Below are 22,085 nucleotides of genomic sequence, written 5' to 3'. Positions count from 1 at the left end.
TTCTAATCAACTAAAAAAAAAAAATTAAGTTACCATTAAGCTCAACTTGGTTTAAACTTATTGCACTTGCTATTCTTCATATTGCTATCAGCACACTAGATTAAAAATCTGGGGAGCTAATAGCAATAATAGCCTTGCCCGCCAACCGGATGGGTGCTAACGGCACCAGGGCCCTTTGTTAAGGTTCTCGCTTTGCTGAAGCCTATAGCTTGGGCTCAGACCATTGCCACCTGAACCGGCCTGCCTGCCCGGGTATTATTGCTTGAATATAAGAACATTGATCAAATTAAATCATTGTTATGTACAGTGATTTTAGAGATGTGCATGTGTCATAGGCTTATAAAGATTGATCTATCAGGGTAATCAATAAATGTCGTGGGGACTACGACTCCAACATTGAGCTGAAATAATATGGGTAGTCGGTGAGGTTAAGAAGCAATGCCACAAAAAGGGAGTGAGGACCTGCTTCTGGAATTCTTGCTCATTGTCATGTATGGCCTATCCTACATAAACCCAACCAAATCCTTTGTATGGGATGATAACTATTTATCTGAAAAGATTTAGGAGAATACTGAATTGACACTCCCCAGCAGCAAGAAAATAAAGTCTCACAAGACCTTGAGCTGGGTTAAATAGGGAAACTTTGACAAAACAGCCACACTTGAGTGGCATTGCTAAGGATTATGGGAATGATAGTCCACAAAACATGCAAAATGTGAAGAACTCAAAAATGCATTCTTGCTGCTGTCTAAAATTAAGGAAATATATACTGCATACTAGGACCTTCAGTGTCTGCCATAAAATTCCCTCTAAGTACTATGCTCTCCTTTTTCTCCTAAATGTGTTTCAATCTTGAGCACACTTTACCTTTCAAGCTTAGCCCAGCCCTCCCTGCTTTTGCATGTGGCTTCCTTAAGGCAGTCTGCGTCTCTTCAAGATTTTCAGCAGTTGAACCTTGGAAACACATCCAAATCCAGCAGAACCCTTTTTGTTAACTAAATAACTTATTTCCTGCTTTCTTTATTTTAACGACGCCGGTTGCACGATATGTAGGTTTGCCACCTCATCTTAGCTCAGGTTTGGCAACAGATTTGAAATCCTTTGCAAGTTCCATGTAAGCGCAGCAACTCCATTGGCAATCTCCATTTCTTGAACGAGTGGAACTCACAAGTTGACGAGTGGAAACAGACATAGAGAAAGCCAGCTGTTTTGGGGTCGCTGAAGGGCCCTCCAATGCCTACTGCCTTGCCCCGGTCAGAGGCACAGAGGTGGTGGTGTAGCTGGCAAAAAGAGTGCAGTGTCCATGCACTCCACCAGCTCCACAGGCTTCCCAGGCGCCCCTTCAGAGTGCATTGGCTGGTTCATGCCACATCCCATTTATCTAGACCTGCAACTCGCCAGATGTTTTGGGTAAACTGTCCCATGATCCCTCACCATTGACTGTTCTGACTAGGGCCGATGGGATTTGTAATCCCGAACATCTGCAGAGGCAAAGGTTAAAAGACCCCTCTGGCCATGAACAACATTATTAGGTTCATTGGTTTAGCTCCAAAGCACCACCTATTAGCCAAAATAATGTAGAGTCACAAGGTTACACCAAGGCACCACATAGGAGCCAAAACTAAGAGTAGGACTAAAGCTACATCTAGGAGCAAAAACTGTGTAGCCCCAGTAAAGCACCAACTGGGAGCCAAAATAATGTAGAGTTACAAGGTTACACCAAGGCACCGCATAGGAGCCAAAACTAAGAGTAGGACTAAAGCTACACCTAGGAGCGAAAACTGTGTAGCCCCAGTAACGCACCAACTCTGATCCACAACTAATTTCTGAGCTAAAACGGCAAATGCGAGCCAAAAACTATCAACCCTGGGACACCTGATGTCTGTTTCTGCTCACAAACTGCCATCCTTTGCTCTGCACACACTACACTAATATGTTTGCATGCCAAAACGAACATAAAGTAATGCTACCCCCTCTCACAAGTTGGGTGGTAGAATGTTCAGAATCTATAAGACATACATGGTTGCAAATGAATGCCTGAAACGTCCAAACAAACATGCATTGGATCACATCATAGCACAACAAAACTCTCATAGCTTTGATACACGACGTTGTAGAGTTTTAAAATATTAGGTTGATGCCTAAATAAAAATGTGCACTATGGAGACAAGTGCTTTAACATTTCAATCTTTATGGAAACTGTAAAATGTCTTTTGATTTTGAGACAAAGAATATTTCTAATTGATTAATTAGTGCCACCGGTCCTAATCTTTTAAGCCTCCCCCACCCTTCCCCCAGACACAGTTGCTCTGGAAAGTTTTCTACCAGCAGCCTGGTCGCAACATGTAGCTCTGAGGTCGGTTTCATCATAGCTTCTCGGTGCCTTCACGCGCTGGAAGTGATGCTAGCTACCCATCAATATACTTGGAGCCTCCGGTGCCATCTTCCTCTGTACTTTTGTTTCTGCAGTCATCATACGCAGGAACGCTTTTCCCCTCAGGAATCGGGCTTTAAAGCATGCCTGACATGCCGTTGCTCTATTTAGGTTAAGAATCCAGGAATCCTCTGTTAGTTTGTGCTTACAAAAAGACCATAATACCGTGGAGTGTGGGTCTTGCGACAATTCGATAGAACCAAAAGTGGTGAGTGAGTATATGTCCAGACTTTTGTTGGCTTTGTGTATGTTTCTACTTCGTAGAAATCCGCTCTGGAGACCTCCAGGAAGGCCAAACAAATCCACAGCCAAGACACCGGCGTCATAGCATCATTTCCATGGCCATGGAAATGATATGCCTCACATAGCGATTCTTGGTCTCCATGGACAAATTCCTCATGATTTTGGAAGTAACATCATATCACGGCATGACTTGGAGTCGGAGGAGTCTGTCATGCAATTGGTTCAAGAAGGGGGCCACATTATGAGTCAGCCGGTCCGGAAACAACAGTGGCGGTAAATCCGCCACCACCGTTGTTTCCGGACCGGCTGATGCCGAGTTCTGCAGGCAGGAGGTGTCACTCCAGGTCTGACCTGGTGGGAGTTACGCCACCCGCCTGCAGGCGGAAATGGAAACACTGGCTCTGTCATAGATGGAACCGGTGTTTCCATTGTCCCCATCCCCATGGAGTCCTATAGGACTCCATGGGCATGGGGATTTACAGAATTCCACCTCCGGAATTCCCGGGTTGTAATGCCCCGGTGATTCCAGTAATCACGGAGGCAGAATGGTATTTCGGGTCTGGCGGCAGCCTGCCGGTTTTTCCGGCACGGCTACCGCCGGACTCGTAATGAGGTCCAAACTACTGTTCACCATACACTCTCGGCATTGTTGGCATTCAGTTAATTGGTACCAGCTTTTCCATGTGTCCTTGCACCAGCGCTGTCGGCATCACCTTCATTTGCGTCGGCTTCATCAGGGCCCATCTCTCCAGCACTACAGAGACTTATGACTTTGGTCCCTGCAGCATCACTCCAAAGGAATGTATCTGAGCAGTTTCTGACCAAAGTAGTGGGGAGCTCTCTGTACGAGAGCCATGACAGGCACACAGTTACAGAAATATATATGGCTACTGAGTTGGAAAATGACAATGTGCCCTTCTCTTTTTGAATGTTTTATATCGAAAGGGAATCAGACCTACCAGAAATGTTGCATCTAGATCAACATTCAGTGCAATCTCAAAACAAGAATGCTGAGGTGTACCAGGTGAATAGCGCGTGAGCAGTTAGATTTTACAGAATCAACTTAATAGAACCTAAAAGGTTAGGCTGCAGCACCCTGAGGGAAAAGCGGGCACCTCAAACCCACTTAAAAAGACAAATGGAACATGGGGTGTTCCCACATTATGGATGCGCTGCCAGCATAACAATTATACAATAGAAAAGTCCTCTTGCACACTTCCTGTGCAATATATTAGTCTGAATTAACACAAAAATAAAAGTTTTGAAAGTTTAATCTTCATCACATCCGACGTGGGTTGTGACGTGACAGAGTAATATGCCAACACGTGTTTCGACCTCTCTCGGTCTTTCTCAAGGCAAAACTCGTGGATTGGTTTACTAGTGTTGGATATCTTGGGTCTATTCTCACGTCCTACAAATCTTCTTTTACCAAAGTTGGAAGTATATCGATGCGACCTTTAATAATTCTAATTCAGTAAACACGTCCCGCCTGAATTGGCATGTCATCAATAATCTCTCGTCTGCGTTGAATCCTATTGTGCCGTTACATATTCAGGCGGGACGTGTTTACTGAATTAGAATTATTAAAGGTCGCATCGATATACTTCCAACTTTGGTAAAAGAAGATTTGTAGGACGTGAGAATAGACCCAAGATATCCAACACTAGTAAACCAATCCACGAGTTTTGCCTTGAGAAAGACCGAGAGAGGTCGAAACACGGGTTGGCATATTACTCTGTCACGTCACAACCCACGTCGGATGTGATGAAGATTAAACTTTCAAAACTTTTATTTTTGTGTTAATTCAGACTAATATATTGCACAGGAAGTGTGCAAGAGGACGTTTCTATTGTATAATTGTTATGCTGGCAGCGCATCCATAATGTGGGAACACCCCATGTTCCATTCAGTGCAATCTCTGCTTGAATTGCAAAGTGACTGGAGAGATGCAAGTAGCCTAGATACAGAGATTGTCATGGCTCTGGTACATGCTTTAGGACCAGACTTTGGCTCTTTTAGAGCTGTTGTATCCAGGACAGTAGATACTCTGGACCTGGTTGCTCCCTCTGAAGAGATAAAGATGCATTTAATCATCACTGACATTCTAAAACCAAAGGTTCCCCAAGCTTCCCTTGCTGCCTTTCTGTGCTGTTTTCACTGACAAACTGGCTTCTGTGAGGAGCAGGTACGCTTCAATACTTTCCACCGATAAAGACATTTCCCCAAAACAAAGCGCTGGACCTTCAGGTCCCACCTGCAAACAAGTCTAGTTTCAACAGACTCCGTGGGGTCTTCTGTGGGGATTGGACCACTCGTGGATGAGGACAGCACATTTTGCAAAGGAGGTCCAAGCCAAATTGCTGGATATGCAGTTTGATGGCTCTGACCACTGTGAGCAAAACTGATGAGAGTGTGGGGAGGAACATTTGTGTAAGAGTGAACTTGAAGTTTATGGTACAGGGTGAAAGGAGTGAAAGAAGAGTGCTTGGAGGGAGGCGTAGTTTTCTGAAGGAGGGGGTAGTACTGTGCAGAGGGAGTAGTCTGAAGGAGGGAGGGAGTAGTTGGGAGTAATTCTGTGTAGATGGGAGTGGTAATGTGTAGGAGAGAGTGGTAGTGTCATGGACAAGGGAGTAACATCAACGGGTGGAGGTGTGTCCTAGAAGAGTGGAAGTCGTCAGAGGAACGAAGATTAGAGTGAGAGTGAATTGAAGCGGATACACAGAAGGCAGAGTCGGAGAGAGAGGAGAGAGTCTGAGGATGATGAAATAAAGGGGGGACTGAATCAAACAGCATGTCTCTAAGGCACAATTCCCAAATATCTATAGAACACCAAAAACTGGATATTGTAATCTTTTGTTTTACCAATAGGAATGACTTCAAAGTAATTTACTTTGAAGTAATTCTTTTGAAAAAACTCATCGGATTATATATTGGGTGGGGGTAAGGGGTTAAAAGGGGTGTGGAGGTGTTTGGGGTAGGAGTACAAGTATAGGGAAGGGGGATGCTTGGGGGTTCAACCCCTGCCCCAAATAAAAAATTAAATTACTTTGAAGTAATTCCTGTTGGTTAAATGACCTGGAACCCCTGGATAGAGTAGGGAAAGTTAGGTAGTCCCTGAAGGAGATTAGTTAGAGACATGGAACCCCTGGCTAGAGTAGGGAAAGTTAGGTAGTCCCATTAGTTAGAGACATGGAACCCCTGGATAGAGTAGGGAAAGTTAGGTAGTCCCTGAGGGAGATTAGTTAGAGACATGGATCCCCTGGATAGAGAGGGGAAAGTTAGGTAGTCCCTGAGGGAGATTAGCTAGAGACATGGAATCCCTGGATAGAGTAGAGCAAGTTAGGTAGTCCCTGAGGGAGATTAGCTAGAGACATGGAACCCCTGGATAGAGTAGGGAAAGTTAGGTAGTCACCGAGGGAGATTAGCCAGAGAAGGCAACTCTCCTTTTAGATTATTATCTCTAGTGTAAGACATAAATCAGACTGTGGGAGCCAACCTTCTGTATATACTAACATGGGTCAGGGAATCCTGGGTTGGGGGGGGATGTTCTAAATGAGACGAGGGATGGGCCTGAGGCCCAAGGAAATATCCTTAAAAACCCTTTAAGCGCCTCTGAGAGTTGAATCAATACTTGTGCCATTTGTGAAAGTGCCTAATACAATAACTGGCCGTCCCAAAGAAGGTTTGTAAGTCAAATAGAGTCTGCAAGCTCGAGTTTCCATCAGCGCTGATACTCTTTCCAGGTTCAGGTTCTATACCCTCCTTAGAGAAAATATGTCTGAAGACTTTTAAAGTGTGCTCATTGAACTCACTTTGTATCCCCGTTTAAAGTCAAATTCACTTCTTGTAAGGCCATGGATACTCTCCGCAGTGTGGCGTCATGTGCTTCTTGAGCCGTTCCAAAAATGAAGATGTCATCACTATAGGTCAGGCAATGTTTGATATGACTTATGAATCAATAAATTCCCACATAAAATATTTCCACTGCTGATGAAACACCAAAGCTTAAATCTTTGAAGCGATAGAGCCTAGGATGAGCGGCAAACGATGTTATGTAGCTCACGGAAAGGTATATGGTTTAAGTTGAGCCTCGAGAGCTGCTGCACCAGTTAGGACATGCATCACATTGGTTATTTGTGGCACTTGGTGTCTTTCCTTTTGTACTGCCTGATTCAGCATTCTCATTTTCTGTTCTATTTTAAGTTTGTCCATGGATCCAACTGGCTTTTCAAGTGCCATGTCGATCGGTATCATGGTCAAAATGTCATGCAATGGACCAGCTTCCTGCAGCAATTCTTTTCGAAACGTGGATGAGACACCGCCTGCATCGCCTGTGATTCCAAGGTTTCTTTGGTGTAGTGATGAAATTCACAATGGTTCACACGTCCGTAGATGCCTTACAAAGTTCGCCATCATTTCTCTTTTTTTTTTGGTCTTCAAATGAAATACACGTTACTCATAATCTACAATGTTGTGAGGTGTGAAATAGTCATTTAGGCTTCCTTTGAGGTCTGTAACTGTAGTGGTGGATTCTTCCGGCATCTTGTAAAAGATATCGGCCACTGCGGTACCAGCCGACGGTATCAACCAACCACACAAACGTGTATCATCTTGAAAGCTTGTTGCTTCAAGAAAGACATTGAAATACAACATTGCGCACCCACATGGGACCCAGGTTGCAGGAGCCTGACATTTCAAAAGGCATTTGTGATTGGAAGAAAACGCCTCCTTGTTCACATAACCAGCATGCAATGTGGTCACGTTAGCGAGAGTGGAAGATGAAACTTCTTCATCTGACATTATGGCACTATTCTGGTTGTGTTAGAAGAGAAATGGTCAGTGGTCTTGATTCGTGACTTGGAACAGATGTGGAATGCGTAGGAAATGCTGTTGTACAATTAATAGCATGAGGACGCCTTGCGTAGTTTGTATGTATACCCACTTCAGTGGTGAAAGTACAAAACACACCCACTCCAGCAGAGAAAATGTGGCTGGGACTGAAGTGAGAGACATCTCCTCTACTCTCCGCCTTTTTCGGCTGCCAGACGCACACTCTCCAGGATCAGCGTTCTCACGTGTTAAGAGGCCACAACCGCCAATCACACATCGCAAGACGAGTACCAATTGGCGGGAAGTAGGGAGCAGGAGGTGCAGGCCGGGACCTTGGCACCAGGATCACATGTTCCAAAGAGACACCTTAGCATTCAGGGTGTCAGCAGTGGGGCGGTGACATGGGCGTGGGCACCCGCTCATCGCTAATGTTGTGTCCCATCAAGAAGACGCAGAACACATTCATGTATGTCTAAGTACTACTGTGTTCTGTTCTATAACTTCCTTTTTTAGCTCCTTACTTTCTCCTGATATCAGTTGCTGTCCTTACCCAAGCTCCACCCACCTCAAAATGTAGACTGGCTTAGTACACGACTCGTGACATCTGGGAAAAAGTTTTTCTTTAACTTTCTTAAAATGTTCTGTTGTGAGATCAACACTAGAGCGGCGGGTGGGTGCGGCCTGACTAACTTAAAGTGACGTTCTAGGAAATGTTGACCTGCACAATTAAATATGCGGGCGCGGGCCATCACGGTAAGTGCCATTCATGCATGGAACGGCGATTCTGAAACACGCTGTCTCACTCCTTCACAAGATGGCTGCCGAAGAAAAAACCTTCATGCTCTGGAACTGGGCAAGAGCACCGCCAATCCGGCCAGGCCAAAAGATCTCCTATCCCTCGGTAGTAGCAGGGATGGGTGCTGCATCACAGAAGTGGTGAAGTGGGGGTCTCTTGGCCCCACCTGCAGGTGCTTCTTTCACATGTGGGTGAAGACGGCAGAATAATGCGATAATCCATTAAAATTGGAACAGGAACCTAGCGTTACAAGCACCACCGGTACCATGGAATGAGATGGCACTGAAATTGTGCAGAGTGTGGAGGCATCAACCCTGGGAAGAGTGAGACAGGCAGAACTTCTGTGGAATTAGGAGACATATAGTAAAACAGGTACTTGCCAGCATGAAACAGCCATCCAAATCCATGCCAGGATGTCCAACACCATCCGGAATTAATTCCAACATAAAACCATGACCAACTTGGCTGATGATGCCTGCAAGGAGAGCTCCTGGTTGGAAGCAGTCCAAAAAGGGAGACTGTACTGTGTTAACATTCCACAATAATGAATACCTAGATTTAGGTGTTTTTTTTTCGAAACCAAATACCCTTCATGAAGTTACATGTTAACAGGTGTTGCCTTGTAGTTTTGACTGGGGAAGTCAGATGCTACAGCGGTGCCGACATTAAATGTGTTCTAAGAAAGTGATCGATCCACCTCCCTGATCAAGTTACCACCTCGACCTTAGAAGCTGAAATGGGATCCAAGTGCCTAGAGTGAGACAGGCATGGTATCAGGAGAGACACAGACTCAAAAGGTTGGTGGTAATGCCTACTTGGCCTTAACTCTAAGGGGAGTATTCCCTCAACTGATGCTTTGAAGGTCCGTCGATGTCCATAAGTCCAAAACCAAAGTTTGTCTGTGTCCAAACCTATACTTGCCCTCGCTCTTAAAAAAAAAAGTGTTAGGGGATTTTCTTAAAGTAAAAATGTCAAGAAAGGAACTGTAAACCACGGCTGGTTTCAGGTGGTCTTACCAATAGGTGTAGTTCTGCCAGTTCAAAATAGTTCAACTCAAAAGGGTTGCCCTTGGAATCTTCCACACAGGGGTGGACTGGCCTAAAGGGAACTCTGGAGATTTCCTGGTACGCCTCTGCACCCTGGGCCTTTTGTATTTTACCCTATTTCATTTCAAAATCGTCTCACTGTAAAAGGGTTAGGCTTGCTGAAAATGGTTAATATGGGCCACTTTGAAAATGATTTACAGGGCCTCATTTGGTTCCCAGTCCACTCCTGCTTCCACATAGAGCTCTTGCTGTAAGTCAATAGAGTTCACAAGGTCTCGGGGTCTCCTGAGGTTCCCTTCCCCAAGCTTTGATCCTTCTAGTTCCAAATAAAGGAAAGAGAAAAAAAAAAGACACGGTTCCAGTTAGGCCTCTCAGGGCTCCCTTCTCCAAGTCTAGGACTCTCTTAGCCAAGTTTAATAATGTCTTTAGTGGGCTTCTTAGGGTTCCCTTCCCAAGCCTAGTCCCCTCTTTACAAATTTCAACAAACACCTTACAAAGTTCCTCTTGTCAGGATGCTCTGTTCAATGTACAGTTCTTTTGTGGGGAGGGAGGTAGTATCAGAGACTTTTGAGAATGCTGGGGTCTTTGCTCCTCCCAGGCATGACCACTCTGACCTCTAACCCCTCTCCTTATTCTCTGGCACCCTTTCCTCTTCTGTGCCTCTTTCACTCTGTCCTTTTCCACTTTACTGTGCTTCCCGCGCACCTTCTTTTTCTGTTGTGCACACTTGCACCTTCTTTTCACCTTTCTGTGCCCCTTGCACACTTCTCCTTACTTTTCACCATGCTCTCTTGCACCTTCATTTGCCCTTTAACGTGCCTCTTGCACTCTGTATTTCTTTTGGGTCACTTGAACCCTCTTTCTCACTTTTGGGTTACTTGCACCCTCTCTAAACTGTCTGTTCACCTACTCACTGTCTCTTTGCTGTCTCTCTTGGTTTCGGGTTTGCTTGTACCCCTCCCTCTACTTTCGGGTCACTCTTGGCTGGTCCACGCCACTAGCACATTTTGCGTTTATTCATTACCTCCATGACTCTAACGCACCTTTTCTGTCATTCCGCGTAGCTTTCTTTCGCCGCTTTCCAACTTTCGCTTGCTTCGCTTTGCTTTTACCTTTCTCTTGCTTCGCTTTTCTTTCTTTCATTGCCTTCCAGCTTTCGCTTGCGTTTGTCCCGCTTTCGCTCATTGGGCTCTTCTCTCAACAACGTGCCTACTCCCACTCCAGCCACCCACACTAGTGAGTTTCTCTCCATCTCATGAGACTCACCAACAGTAGTGCTGCGCCAACGAGCATGTCAAATGGGTTTGGATCAAGGTCAGAGTCTCCCCACCTGCCCCTCAGATACCCTTGGGACTGGCACACATCCCAAGGGCAACAGGCCTCTCACTGAACACTGCCACTAGGAAACAGGCTACCTCGCTACAGCTCCCTGGAGACACAGCTCCCTAGCCACACTGCAGCCCCTCACGAACACCGGGCCAGCGTCTCTGCACGCCGTTCCCCTCTGGATCCTCCAGGCTTCTCTTCCTGCAGCACCCTGCTCCTTGGCTCTTCTGGTCCACTCAACATTCCCAGCTCGCTCTCTGATTCTGGCAGTACCACCCTGTCAGAGTTATCAGAATACCAGGTATGGTAAGTAGAGGACAAGAGTTCTTTCCCGCGTAGTGTAGGCGAAGAAATCTCTCTACCAATGTAACCCTTTGGTGGAATATACACACAGAGGGATCTATTAGTTGAGAGAGAGACAGACACCAGCTGGAACCAGGTAATGTCGGTTGCGAGACCCAAGGCTAGGCCCTTGTCTTGAGACAAGATAACCTTTCCTAGCCCAAAAGAGGTAGGCCAGGAGCCTGGAGTCTAGAGATCTAGCTTGTCATCCATTATCAAGATGGAGAATAAACAGCAGCCACTTTGCATCATTGGTCCACTACAGGTGCATGTCAAATTCCCAGCAATTGCTAATTTGAAGAACTTTGCTGGAAACGGGAAACGCTTTGCTCAGATTTAGGGTGCCACAAATGCTTCGGATGGTCCATTTGGTCCAATGATATGTTGTTAGGGGCATTGCAACTCATGAGAAGCACCTGGGAGATGTGATCGTGTCCGGTAGAAGTCCCACAAGGTCACACATGTACTGGCTGCCATTATATGTATCTTCCTGTGGCTGTCTTCTCTACTCCTGTAAATCTGAAACATAAGGCATGATTTTCGCTTTTCGTTAAATAATCTTTGAGCAGTCGCATTATTAGAGATCCTGTGCATCTGCTAATAATAATATCTATAATGTTCCCACTTCAGTTGTGTGCAAACATCCATCCTTTTGGCAAGCATAAATATGTGTGCTGGATGGACAAAAGTGCATTTTGTGGGCATTGACTTTAATGTACAGGGGTTAAAGGGCGATATCAAAACTCTATGTCACCCCAAACTCCTTGCCTCCGCCACAATATACTGATCAGGTTACTTTGACAACACCCATTATATAAACCTGTTTGCCTACCACACCCACCTTGCCACCTATTGTTTGTTTGTTTGTTGGTTTGTTCATTTATTTGGTTATGCGCTCCTAACCCTTAGGTAGCTGGGCGCAACAGAGATAAGTAGACTTCAAGCTTAGTTACAAAAGATAAACATAATACAGCGCAGACAAACTTAGTCACTGCGTGCGTGTTTACAGAGGTGCAGCGGTACTAAGGGAACCAAGGTGCAAAGGTACAAATTGTGGACACAGAATACAGGAACTTCATGCAATAAAGAGAACGGTAAGACATAAGTGCGAATGTTTAGTTAGTGGTTTACAGTGATAGGGAACTAGGTCAGTGATGATCAGGCGTTAGTGGTCATTTGTTCGTAGCCAGTAGAGCATGTTATGTCTGAATGTTCGATAAGGTTGTTCAATTCTCAAGTCTAGGGGAAGTGCATTCCAGGATGTGGCTGCTTTGACCGGGAAGCGATAGCCACCCGCTTTGGTTCATTTGAATCTCGGGATCTCAAGAAGGTGGGCATTGGCTGATCTAGTTAGTCGTGGTGAGGTTTTCCTATTTATTCTTTCTATGAGGTATGGGGGTGCTATATTGTTCAGACACTTGGAAGTGAGTGATGCTATTTTAAGAAGAATCCTGTTGTTTATTTTTAGCCAGCAGATATCTCTTCTGAAGTTGGAAAGGTGCTCTCTGTTAGGAATATTTAGTGCTGCTCTTAGGGCGTTGTTTTGTAAACTTTGAATTTTGTCTAAAATGTATTTGTTGGCACCTGAGCATAGGGCGTTACAGTTGTCCAGTTTGGACATTATTAGCATGTTGGCAGGTGTGAGGCAGCTAGTTTCAGAAAGAAATGGACGACGGGCTCTAATAAGTTTGCAGGTACAGGCAGTTGAGGATGCAAGGGAGTTGACCTGTTTTTTGAGTGTTAATGTGGAGTCCAGGTAAAAACCTAGTGTTTTTAATACAGGCATCACCTTAATTGTATTGCCGTCAATGCTGAAGGAGGCATAACTGGTGCTAGGTTTGTTTATGTTGGACTCTGTGCCCAGGATCAAGATCTCAGTTTTATCGTCACTCAGGCAGAGGCCATGGGACGCCATCCATGCCTGAATGAAGAGTTGTTTACCAAGGCTGTGTCCTCAACAAAGTTGCCCGAAAGGGGAATAAGGATCTGATTGTCGTCTGCATAGTTTGTGTAGGTGACACCCAGTCTGTCCAATCTGTCGAATAGGGGCTTGGTAAAGATATTATACATGGTGGGTGAGACACAGGATCCCTGTGGCACACCGCAAGAGATTTGGATGGGGTCTGCGGAGGCTGATGGAAAGAAGACTCTCATCGTGCGGTTTGCTAGAAAGGATTGTACCCAAGTTATAGCATCACTTGAGAAATTGGCAGCTGACTCGAGGTGCCTGCACAAGACTGCATGATCCACCAGGTCGAAAGCCGCCGATAGGTCAAGGAAGAGTAGCATTGCTGTTTTCCCATTGTCCTTCAGCTCATCAATTTGGGTCTTAAGGTCTAGTAATGCCGTTTCTGTGCCGTGTTGGGGACAAAAACCAGATTGCTGGGATTCTAATAGGTGGTTAACTTCAAGGTAATCCTGGATTTGAAGGTAGGCTACTCTATTGATTATTTTAAGGAGGAAGCGGACTGTGGTGATTGGTCTATAATTAGTCGGGATGGCAGGGTCTAAAGTTTGCTTCTTCACTAGTGGGCGAACCCAAGATTCTTTAAGGTTATTGTGACTGTGTTCGTTTTGAAGGAGGCGTTAATAAGCTTAGAGATGAAAGGGGCTAAGTCTCTAGCTGCGTCCTTTACAATTTGTGCAGGACAATTGTCACCCTTGCAATTCGAGGGCTTCAAGGAGAGTATTATTTTCTCAGTCTCTAGGATAGAAATCTTAGTGAATCTGAAGGGGGTGGTAGATCTATCCAATGTAGGAATAGAGGAAGGTTGTGGATCAGTCTGGAGCAATAAGGACTTTTTGTTAGCTATTTTAGTTTGGAGGGTTACGATTTTCTTAGACAGGGCATTTTGGGTGTCAGTGCACCATTGCTTGTCTTTAGGGACATTATCTGTAGAGGGGATAGGGGCTTCCATTTCTGGAGGATGGTAAATAATTCCTTAGTATTGGAATTAACCTTTACAAGGCACTCTTCTGCCTCCCGCAAGGGTACAGACCAGTTATCATGCTAAAATCTACACTGGAACTTGCCAGTTACCCTGATATGCTGTATTTTGATAATTTGTGGCCCTGCATTTCTGTTTTTATTCACTAGTGATCTTGTAATATTGTTTGTAATTAGTGACCCTGCTTATAGTAGCTCATTCACTTCTGAGGCAGTCCAATAACCCTCTCCTTTGTGCGCACCTGGTCATAGCCCACCAAATATCTTTTCATTGACTTATTTCCTAATCATTTTTCTCACTCTTTTGGCTTTTCTTTCTCTTCATTTCTCCTGGGCCCTCCGTATGCTACCACAAAAAAATCAACCACACCTCTTGTTTCATCTCCATTCTCTAAGCGTCTTTCAAATGATATCCTGGCCATTTGTACTCAGAACCTGTCAACTCTAACATCATCTACACATCTTGTCTCCCCCAAGGAACACCCCCTCCACCCACATCTACTCTACTACTGAGATTACCTTGGGCTTCCGGAATGCTCAATCACTATTCAACAATACTCCCTTCTGATCTTACCACTTTGACTTCCATCACCCCAAACTCTCTATGATGGGGCTCATGGGAACTTAGAGCACCCAGCTTGGCACTGCCACTTTTCTTGCTGCCCACAGAGAGTTTGCTACTTTTTCTCACAAAAGGCGGTGGCATTGTTTAATAATCAGCAAAGACATGCTATCAGGCATTCTTCACACACCATCACAATTCACCCCATCTTCTTTCAAACCCATCTCTCTCTGACTTCTTGAGTCTACCCCCTCACTACCCTACCCATCTACCGCCCACCTGGCAACCTCAATCTCTTATTCTCCAACCTTGATCATCTATCCAAATATCTCCCAGACAATATTCCTTTTGTTATCATAGGGACCATCAACTCACTAACATGAGCAAAATCCACCTACTGCAGCTGGACTCTGCCTTTGCTGACCCCTCACTGTTCAGTCTATAGAACCTTCCTACTCACTACCTGTCAAGGCTAGGCTCTGTGAGTGCACGGATCACTCAATGACAGACCTTCCCGATCATCCCCAGATAGTAACGAACCAGGGTTGGAAGGGTGGCCCAAAAGGTCAATGGAGGGGTGCCAAAAATGGATCCCTCGCCAAGAAGCCGCGAAGGAAGGCAAGATGCTAATGAGGGGACCACAGGGAACTCCAGGAGAATGATTAGGACTTAGTACATAGTTGAGCCTGAAGCAAGTGAGCTCGAACATCGGCCATTACATCTGCATGTTGTTTAAGACAATCGGTTACAGCAGATACTGTGGTAGATACAGATGGTGTTAAGAGGAATGCCTAGGGATGTCTTCCATATAAAGCAAATAAAGGTGAGCCGCCAGTGGAGGATTGTATACTATTTTCATAGGCAAATTCTGCCATATGGAGCAAGGAAAGACAAGAATCTTGTTACTGCGGACAGAGACAACAAAGTTATTGCTCTATCGATTGATTGGTTCTCTCTGTCTGACCGTCTGTCTGAGGATGAAAAGCAGATGATAACCTCACCTCCACTCCAAGACGAGACATCATTTCCCGCCAGAAGTGAGAGGTAAATTGGGAACCTCAGTCCGACACAATCCCTTCTGGTAAGATATGTAACCGGTAGATATGGCGTAGCTAAAGATTGGCCAAACCAGGAGCAGTAGGGAGGTCTGCGCATGGAACAAAGTGCACTGACTTAGTTAAGGTATGAACCAAGAATCCAAGCTATGTAGAACACGGAAAAATTCAGTAGAAAGCTTGTGAAACTTAGAGTTGTTGAGGATTGTGGAGCGGGTGAAATCACTGGCTAAAGAGCCATCTGAATCCAGAAGAGAGGGAACGTCCCTGCCATCCCATTTGACATGATGATATCTTCGTGTGCAGTGTGGTGACGTCATGCGTTCACTGCAATGGCGTTCTCACACCCTGCCTCCCAGGACATGTAGTCTGAGGCCTGGTGTTACGGTATAGCTGCCAGGGAAGATGCCACTCCTTCAATCTTTGATAGTTGGACCCAGCCCCCTGACACTACCAAACTCAACTCGCTTAAACACATATTCCTTCCTTCCGGACTTCATTCCTCTGAGCTCTATATTGACTCTTCAAACTCCATCACTGACTCATCCACTTCACCATCTCTTTCACTCCTACTCTCCCTCTCTTCCTCTAATAACTACATTAATCACCAGAAAACTCAAGCCTGACTCATTGAGCCCTTGATTTGACCAAGCAGTGATCCCCTCCAAGCTCACTCTCCCCATTTGTTCACTCTGTCGAACTTTCCTTTAAATAGTTCAATACAGCACTGGCAACCCCTCAACCCAGCTCACTACTTCAATCCATTTCACCCCCAATCTTGCATTTCCCTAGCCATCCAACAAATGATGACAACCGCGCACCTTCATGTGCAACAATGTCGTAATTCTTGCACCCTTGCCCTCCTCGTAGAATATGACCCCCCCCACCCATATAATCATTGTTACTTTGTAAAAGCACCTAGCCATGTGATTGCTTCTGACGCCTGTGTCTAATATATATGGCACTTATGGTGGAGGTGTCAACCTTACTGGCAAATAAACACATAAAAAGCAAAATACAATCTCTAAATTGACTCCGATTCTGACTAATTAACTCTTTTCTTTACCCATGTTTTTAAAATATGTTCTTGCATGATGAACCCCAAGACTTTTCTTTCCTAAAATAAATGGTACACTTACGGGTCTTCGGTTGCAGGTCCTGACCTCGCCGCCTTCTGATATATCAGCGGCACATCACCCTAAAACTATCATAATGTACTAAACAACATTTGATTGGGTGTCAAAGTTCCTTTAGAATGCATTTCAGCTCTATAAATGTCAACGCAGATGCCAAGGCACTCACCTGTAAAAACAGGAGGACATTTGCGTTGCACTTTGTGGTTTTTTATGAACTGATATATGTTTCCATCCTGAAAGGGCCCAAGAGAATCTATCCCTGTTGGTCATTTGGGTATTTATGAATGGGAGCATTCATTCTGCAGTCCTTTGCTAGCTTCCTCGATTCACACTGAGAGCTTTGCTAATAGCCTCTCACCATTGCCTATTATGTTGAGGATGCTGTTGGGGCAATGCTTTCTCCATATATGGACAGTCGGTTTGATGAGTTTGGTTTATGTAGACCTTTACTGTGAGGGGTTTGTGGCACAAGAACAAAGTGTGAGAATCCTAGGGTGTATATATACAGAGTGTGTAACGCACATAGTACGCATGGACAGACAGTATAGGGATCTTAGTCTAGATTTTCAGACCATATGGGGGCTGTGAGAAGAAATCTTTGGATGTATGGAGAAAACAACAAGGTGCAATAAACACGGAAATATAGCGTAATGAGCTAGGGGTTGCATGAATAGACAATGGGAGGAGAATTGGGCACATGGAGATACTGCAAGGGACTGGCGGCCGATGGATAAAAGGAGAGTGTGAGAAACTTGGGGTCTGTGAACGAAAAGTGCTAGGAGCTTGTGGTCAATGTACAAGAAGTGTGATGTGATTGGAGCTCAAAGACTGGCTGTGAGGCACTCAGGACCCAATGAAAGACAACATGACAAGCTTGGTTCTAATGGCTATGCAGAGTGATGAGTATCTGGGTCATGAACAGACACGTGATGAGCTTGAAGGTCATGCAGAGTAAGTGTGTGGAGCTTGGTGTCAATTAAGTGATAGATCATCTATTTGGCCTGTCTGTTTGTCGCAAGCAAGGATTCTCAGCCTAGGACCTTCCTGGACCTAAAGACAATGGCTTCCAGGGCCCAGGTGTGATGCCCAGTTGCCTATGGATTTGGAATCCCTTGCAACCTGAGCATGTCACTGCAAAAAAGGACACATCGTCCATATTGACTGCCCATCCCCCTGCCTGCTGTAAAACCACAAAGATGCAGAATCCGTAGCTTCGCTGTCTTTTGGACTTGAGCCTTTTACATACTATCAGGATCCAGGTTTGGAGATGTAGGGCTATGTGAAGCCCAGGTGATGGGTGGTGGGTGCTGTGGGACAAGAGCATGATGCTTTCTCCAGAATATTCACTGCTTTTCAATTGTATATCATTCTACACAGGTGCTTGTGGGCTCGATAGACGTCAGAACACATACATTATGGAGAAAGGCTTCGAAGGTAGAGTATATGATTTGCAGTGGGGTCTTGACAGCTATCGCAACAACCACGGGTGGTGGGGGGGGCAAACTCTACCTCTCCCTTCACGTGCATTTGAAATGTTGTGTCCATCAAATTTAGAAGACCTCTGGGGGAGGCAGGTTCAAGGAAATCAGTTCACCTCTATGTGTTGATCATAACTTTAACAGCATACATTCATTCCGTAACTTCACCAGGGTCGATCTGAAACAGTTGATATTGGAGTAGGAATTTGAATGTGTGCACTATCTTTCTGGGTTACAGGTTTTACTGACTTACTGGAGAATTTTAAGCTCACCCAAAAGGCAAGTGTCAGTTCAAGGCAAGCTTTGGTGGGGAGGGGGGGGCAGAGGCAGCCTCATGACATGCTTCCTGGGTGTTAATTCCGCCAGCACCCTTGAAGATTCTAGGGGCCTCATTACGAGTTTGGAGGCAGCCATGCCCTTAATAAGGGCATGGCTGCCTCCAAACTCAGGTCCGGGTTCCCTGAATGGGGGAATACCGGGCCATTCCGACCTTGGAGGGCCCAGTGTTTCCCCATTCAGGGAACCGGACCATCCCCATTCCCATTCCCATTTGAGCCCCCAAAGGGCTCAATGAGAATGGAGAGCATGCTAACAACGGGCCCGTTAATGACAGGCCCATTGTTAGCATGCTGGACCGCTCACAGGACCCGCTAAGGACGCCTGGTAAAACCAGGCGTCTTTAGCGGGTCCCGCGAGCAGACCTCGTAATAGGGCAGTAAGGAGTTAACGGCTCCCGCGCCTTTATCGGCGCCGTTAACCCCTTACCGCCCACTTCGTAGTGAGGCCCTAGGTCTTTAATACATGGGTTCCGATTATGTATATACTTCATCACATTCTAACATCGTATTTGGAAAACAACTGATTATCTACTAGACGGAGGCTTAAGAACTCCCTCCTCTGATAAACACCCACTTGCCCTCCGGCTAACAGAATATATAGCAAGCAGACACTGATAGGGTTTTGCAGGCAGGTGGAATACTGCCCCTAAATCAGCCTTGTCTGGATATTTTGAATTACGTACATTCTTTCTGCCAAAGAGCGTTCTTTCCTGCCTGCTGTACTTCAATTACTTACTAGTATTCTTCAATACTGCTTGACCTACTCTTCCTCATGCCAGTACATACTCATGCTGGGAGGGGGCGGAGCCCAAAATGTTGATGGGTGGAGCTTTTGGGAAGTCGCTGTTTGGAAGGTGGGGCACGTTCATAAGTAGGGTCTGGACGAGGAACAGGGACATGAAAGTAGCAACCCTGCGCAAGGAATCTAGTGCCCCATGGAGCCGTCGATGCCCGGGCAGTCATGCTATTGGCCAATGTGTTGGATTCAAAACCTGTTTCCTTGGCAACATTGAGGGACAGTGGGTTGTGATCCTCGCTTTAGGACCTAAGGAGCTATATCAGTGTAGTGTAAGCGCAACACAGGTTTGAATTTAAAACCAGTTTTCCTCCTTCCTCCATTGGCACCTTGCAAGGTATATTCCTTGGAGGGACAGCAAAATAAATTACCTGCATATAAAATTCCTCTTATGTGCCCCAGCCACTTGAAAGTGAATTGCAACCCAGAAGAAAACTCGAAATATAAATCATGATCCTTAATGTGCAGATTTCTCCAAGGGTTAAGTGTGATTTAAATGTCACTACTGTGTAAGCTGCCACCCCAATCCACCCCATCTCCACTTCAGACCATTTCTTACAACACCTTGTACCAGCCACTGCCATTATGTTTACACACAGTCGTTCTTCTGACTGTATTTGAAGGGTCCTATCATGCTTATTCACTAGTGCACCCATTTTTTATCACATTACTTGATCTAAGTTCCTCCTCTTAGCCCCTCCCCCAGCTCAACTGAAGCTATAGACCTGGCTCTCAAGAGAAGGTGCATTACCGACCGTAGAAACAAACGCACAACTGCTACTGTGCATTGTTGGCAGGAAGCCATACCTCAGCCTACATGTGAAAAACATAGTGAAGGGGGTGCAAAATCAGCAGCAAAGTCTGAAGAGAAGAAAAAACACATCTCAGAGCCGGAGTACTTTTATATCTGGGCTGAGGCAATGCTCGCCTGGTGCTCCTTCCTAAAGCACACCTGCCCCCACTAGAAGCCATACACCATGTAGGAGACCAGATGATACCCACACCAGCACATGACCCCGCTCTTGATTACATTGCAATGGCACCATGTTTTTATGTATCTCAGGTTGTGAATATTCTTTACGACTCCAACCTATAATTAGGTGATATTTAAAAAATAGGAGATATTTAAAATGCCACTTCTTGTTGCCATTACTGCTCTACCTGTACTGAGGCCCATATTGGCCAACCAAAGTTCTACTAAACGCAAAAAAATGCTCACCCTTTTCATTCCTCTACCAGCATCTCACCCCATCCTCTTCCACAAATCTAGATAAGAGACCTCCCCCTGTTGCTCTTTAGTCACGGCAGAACCTTTTCTTTAAGAAGATATATCACAGTGTCCTTGTGCCTTACTAATTCCTATCTCACCCAAGTGGCTATACACTCAAATTCCTCTAGTGCTGCTGTTGTTTTAACTGTAACTACTATTGTCCAATAATATACAGGGTTCTGATGCCCCATAGGTCTGATACAAGCTATATAGAACTGCATTAAAAAGTACAGTATATATTGTTACGAGTGGGGTCATTTTATTATAGGGATTTTTAGTTTTTTGTATACCTGAGTTATTATTTTGACTTCCTATGGTTTAGCGATATTTAAGTCTTTTTAATGAAATGCATTATCCGGATATTGTTTATTTTTGTTTCCTTACTGTGTTAGATTATATTGCTTCTCTATGTGTGCCTGCCCATTACTTTTTGTGATTAGTTTTTTCCCTGTTGAAAGGACTTCTCCACACTTCAAAAAAGCGCCACACTGGGTATTTGTGAAGGGTAGGTTGGTTTATTATATTGAATTGAAAATGCCCTTTACGGATGACACGTGTTTCGACACACCAGTGTCTTTTTCAAATCAGGGCTGGTAGCAATGCTGATAAGTAACATAAAGACAGTAAACATATGGCAAAATAGACAGATATGCATTACAATCATAGGTCATGATAAAAACAAATTGAAAATGACCCATACAAAAAAAAATCAAAATCATGGTGTGGTGTGGTCACAGACAAATAAGGAGGGGTGAAGGGTAGGGAAGTCAAAGGTAAGTCATATTGAGAAAAAACAAATAAACAAAAACAAATGACAAAACACAAAAGCGTTATTAGCAAATAGATAATCAAAAGTATAAAACAATTGCTTAAATGATTGACATTTTTGGAGATTTTTGCCCTTGTCGGCCTTACCTAAATCTCAAGTCAAAAGGTTTCAATTGGGTGAAACACACAGTCATGGGTTAAATCCCCTATGAGAAAGCATATCAAAAAGAACACATTATAGGTATGTGTGGTTTAAAAAGCCATAGCTTTTAAACAGAAAGAATGTGTGTTTATGGAGTGTAATTTATTCAAACCAAAATATGCGCCAAAAATATATGTGTGCCTATCAGAAAAACAAGTTTTTTTCTGACACAAATTACCGTAGAGTACGCACGAGCGGGCGTGCCATGGACATTGCTGTGAAACTATAAGTTGCCGTGCACTTATTAAATCATTTTACAAAGCAGTGGAGAAGTTAGAGTAAAACATGAGCGAGCGTACTGGGAAGCGGCAGAAATTCAGGGTCGGTTTGCAACCAAGCGTGATAGTGCTACAGTGAATTACGGTGCAATCGACCAATGTAACATGATATAATTATATCTGATAGAAAGATAGTATAGCGCTGAAGCCTACCTCCTGGTCCGCTGAAGTCTGCTGCCGTCTGAATTGTGCAGAACGCTGCACTGGCACAGTTTACATAGGTTGTCATGGCAACCCA

At 44.8% G+C, this 22,085-nt stretch overlaps 1 protein-coding gene across 9 annotated transcripts in view; it reads left to right on the top strand.

The window, feature by feature from the left end:
- MEGF11 (multiple EGF like domains 11) overlaps nt 1–22,085 on the top strand; it is a 2,301,522-nt gene that overhangs the window by 2,182,615 nt on the left and 96,822 nt on the right. For 6 of the 9 annotated variants that reach the window (XM_069624259.1, XM_069624256.1, XM_069624257.1 and 3 more), the window contains one exon: nt 18,095–18,151. The exons of the other annotated variants lie outside the window; for them this stretch is intronic. In XM_069624259.1, coding sequence (XP_069480360.1) covers nt 18,095–18,151 — 57 coding nt within the window. The remainder of the gene's footprint in view (nt 1–18,094; nt 18,152–22,085) is intronic. 9 annotated transcript variants of the gene reach the window in all.

Source organism: Ambystoma mexicanum, chromosome 11 (assembly GCF_040938575.1).
Source record: "Ambystoma mexicanum isolate Mex_15411 chromosome 11, UKY_AmexF1_1, whole genome shotgun sequence".
Lineage (NCBI taxonomy): Eukaryota > Metazoa > Chordata > Amphibia > Caudata > Ambystomatidae > Ambystoma > Ambystoma mexicanum.
Note: the sequence above shows the minus strand (reverse complement) of the source record. Positions and strands in the feature narration are given on the sequence as shown.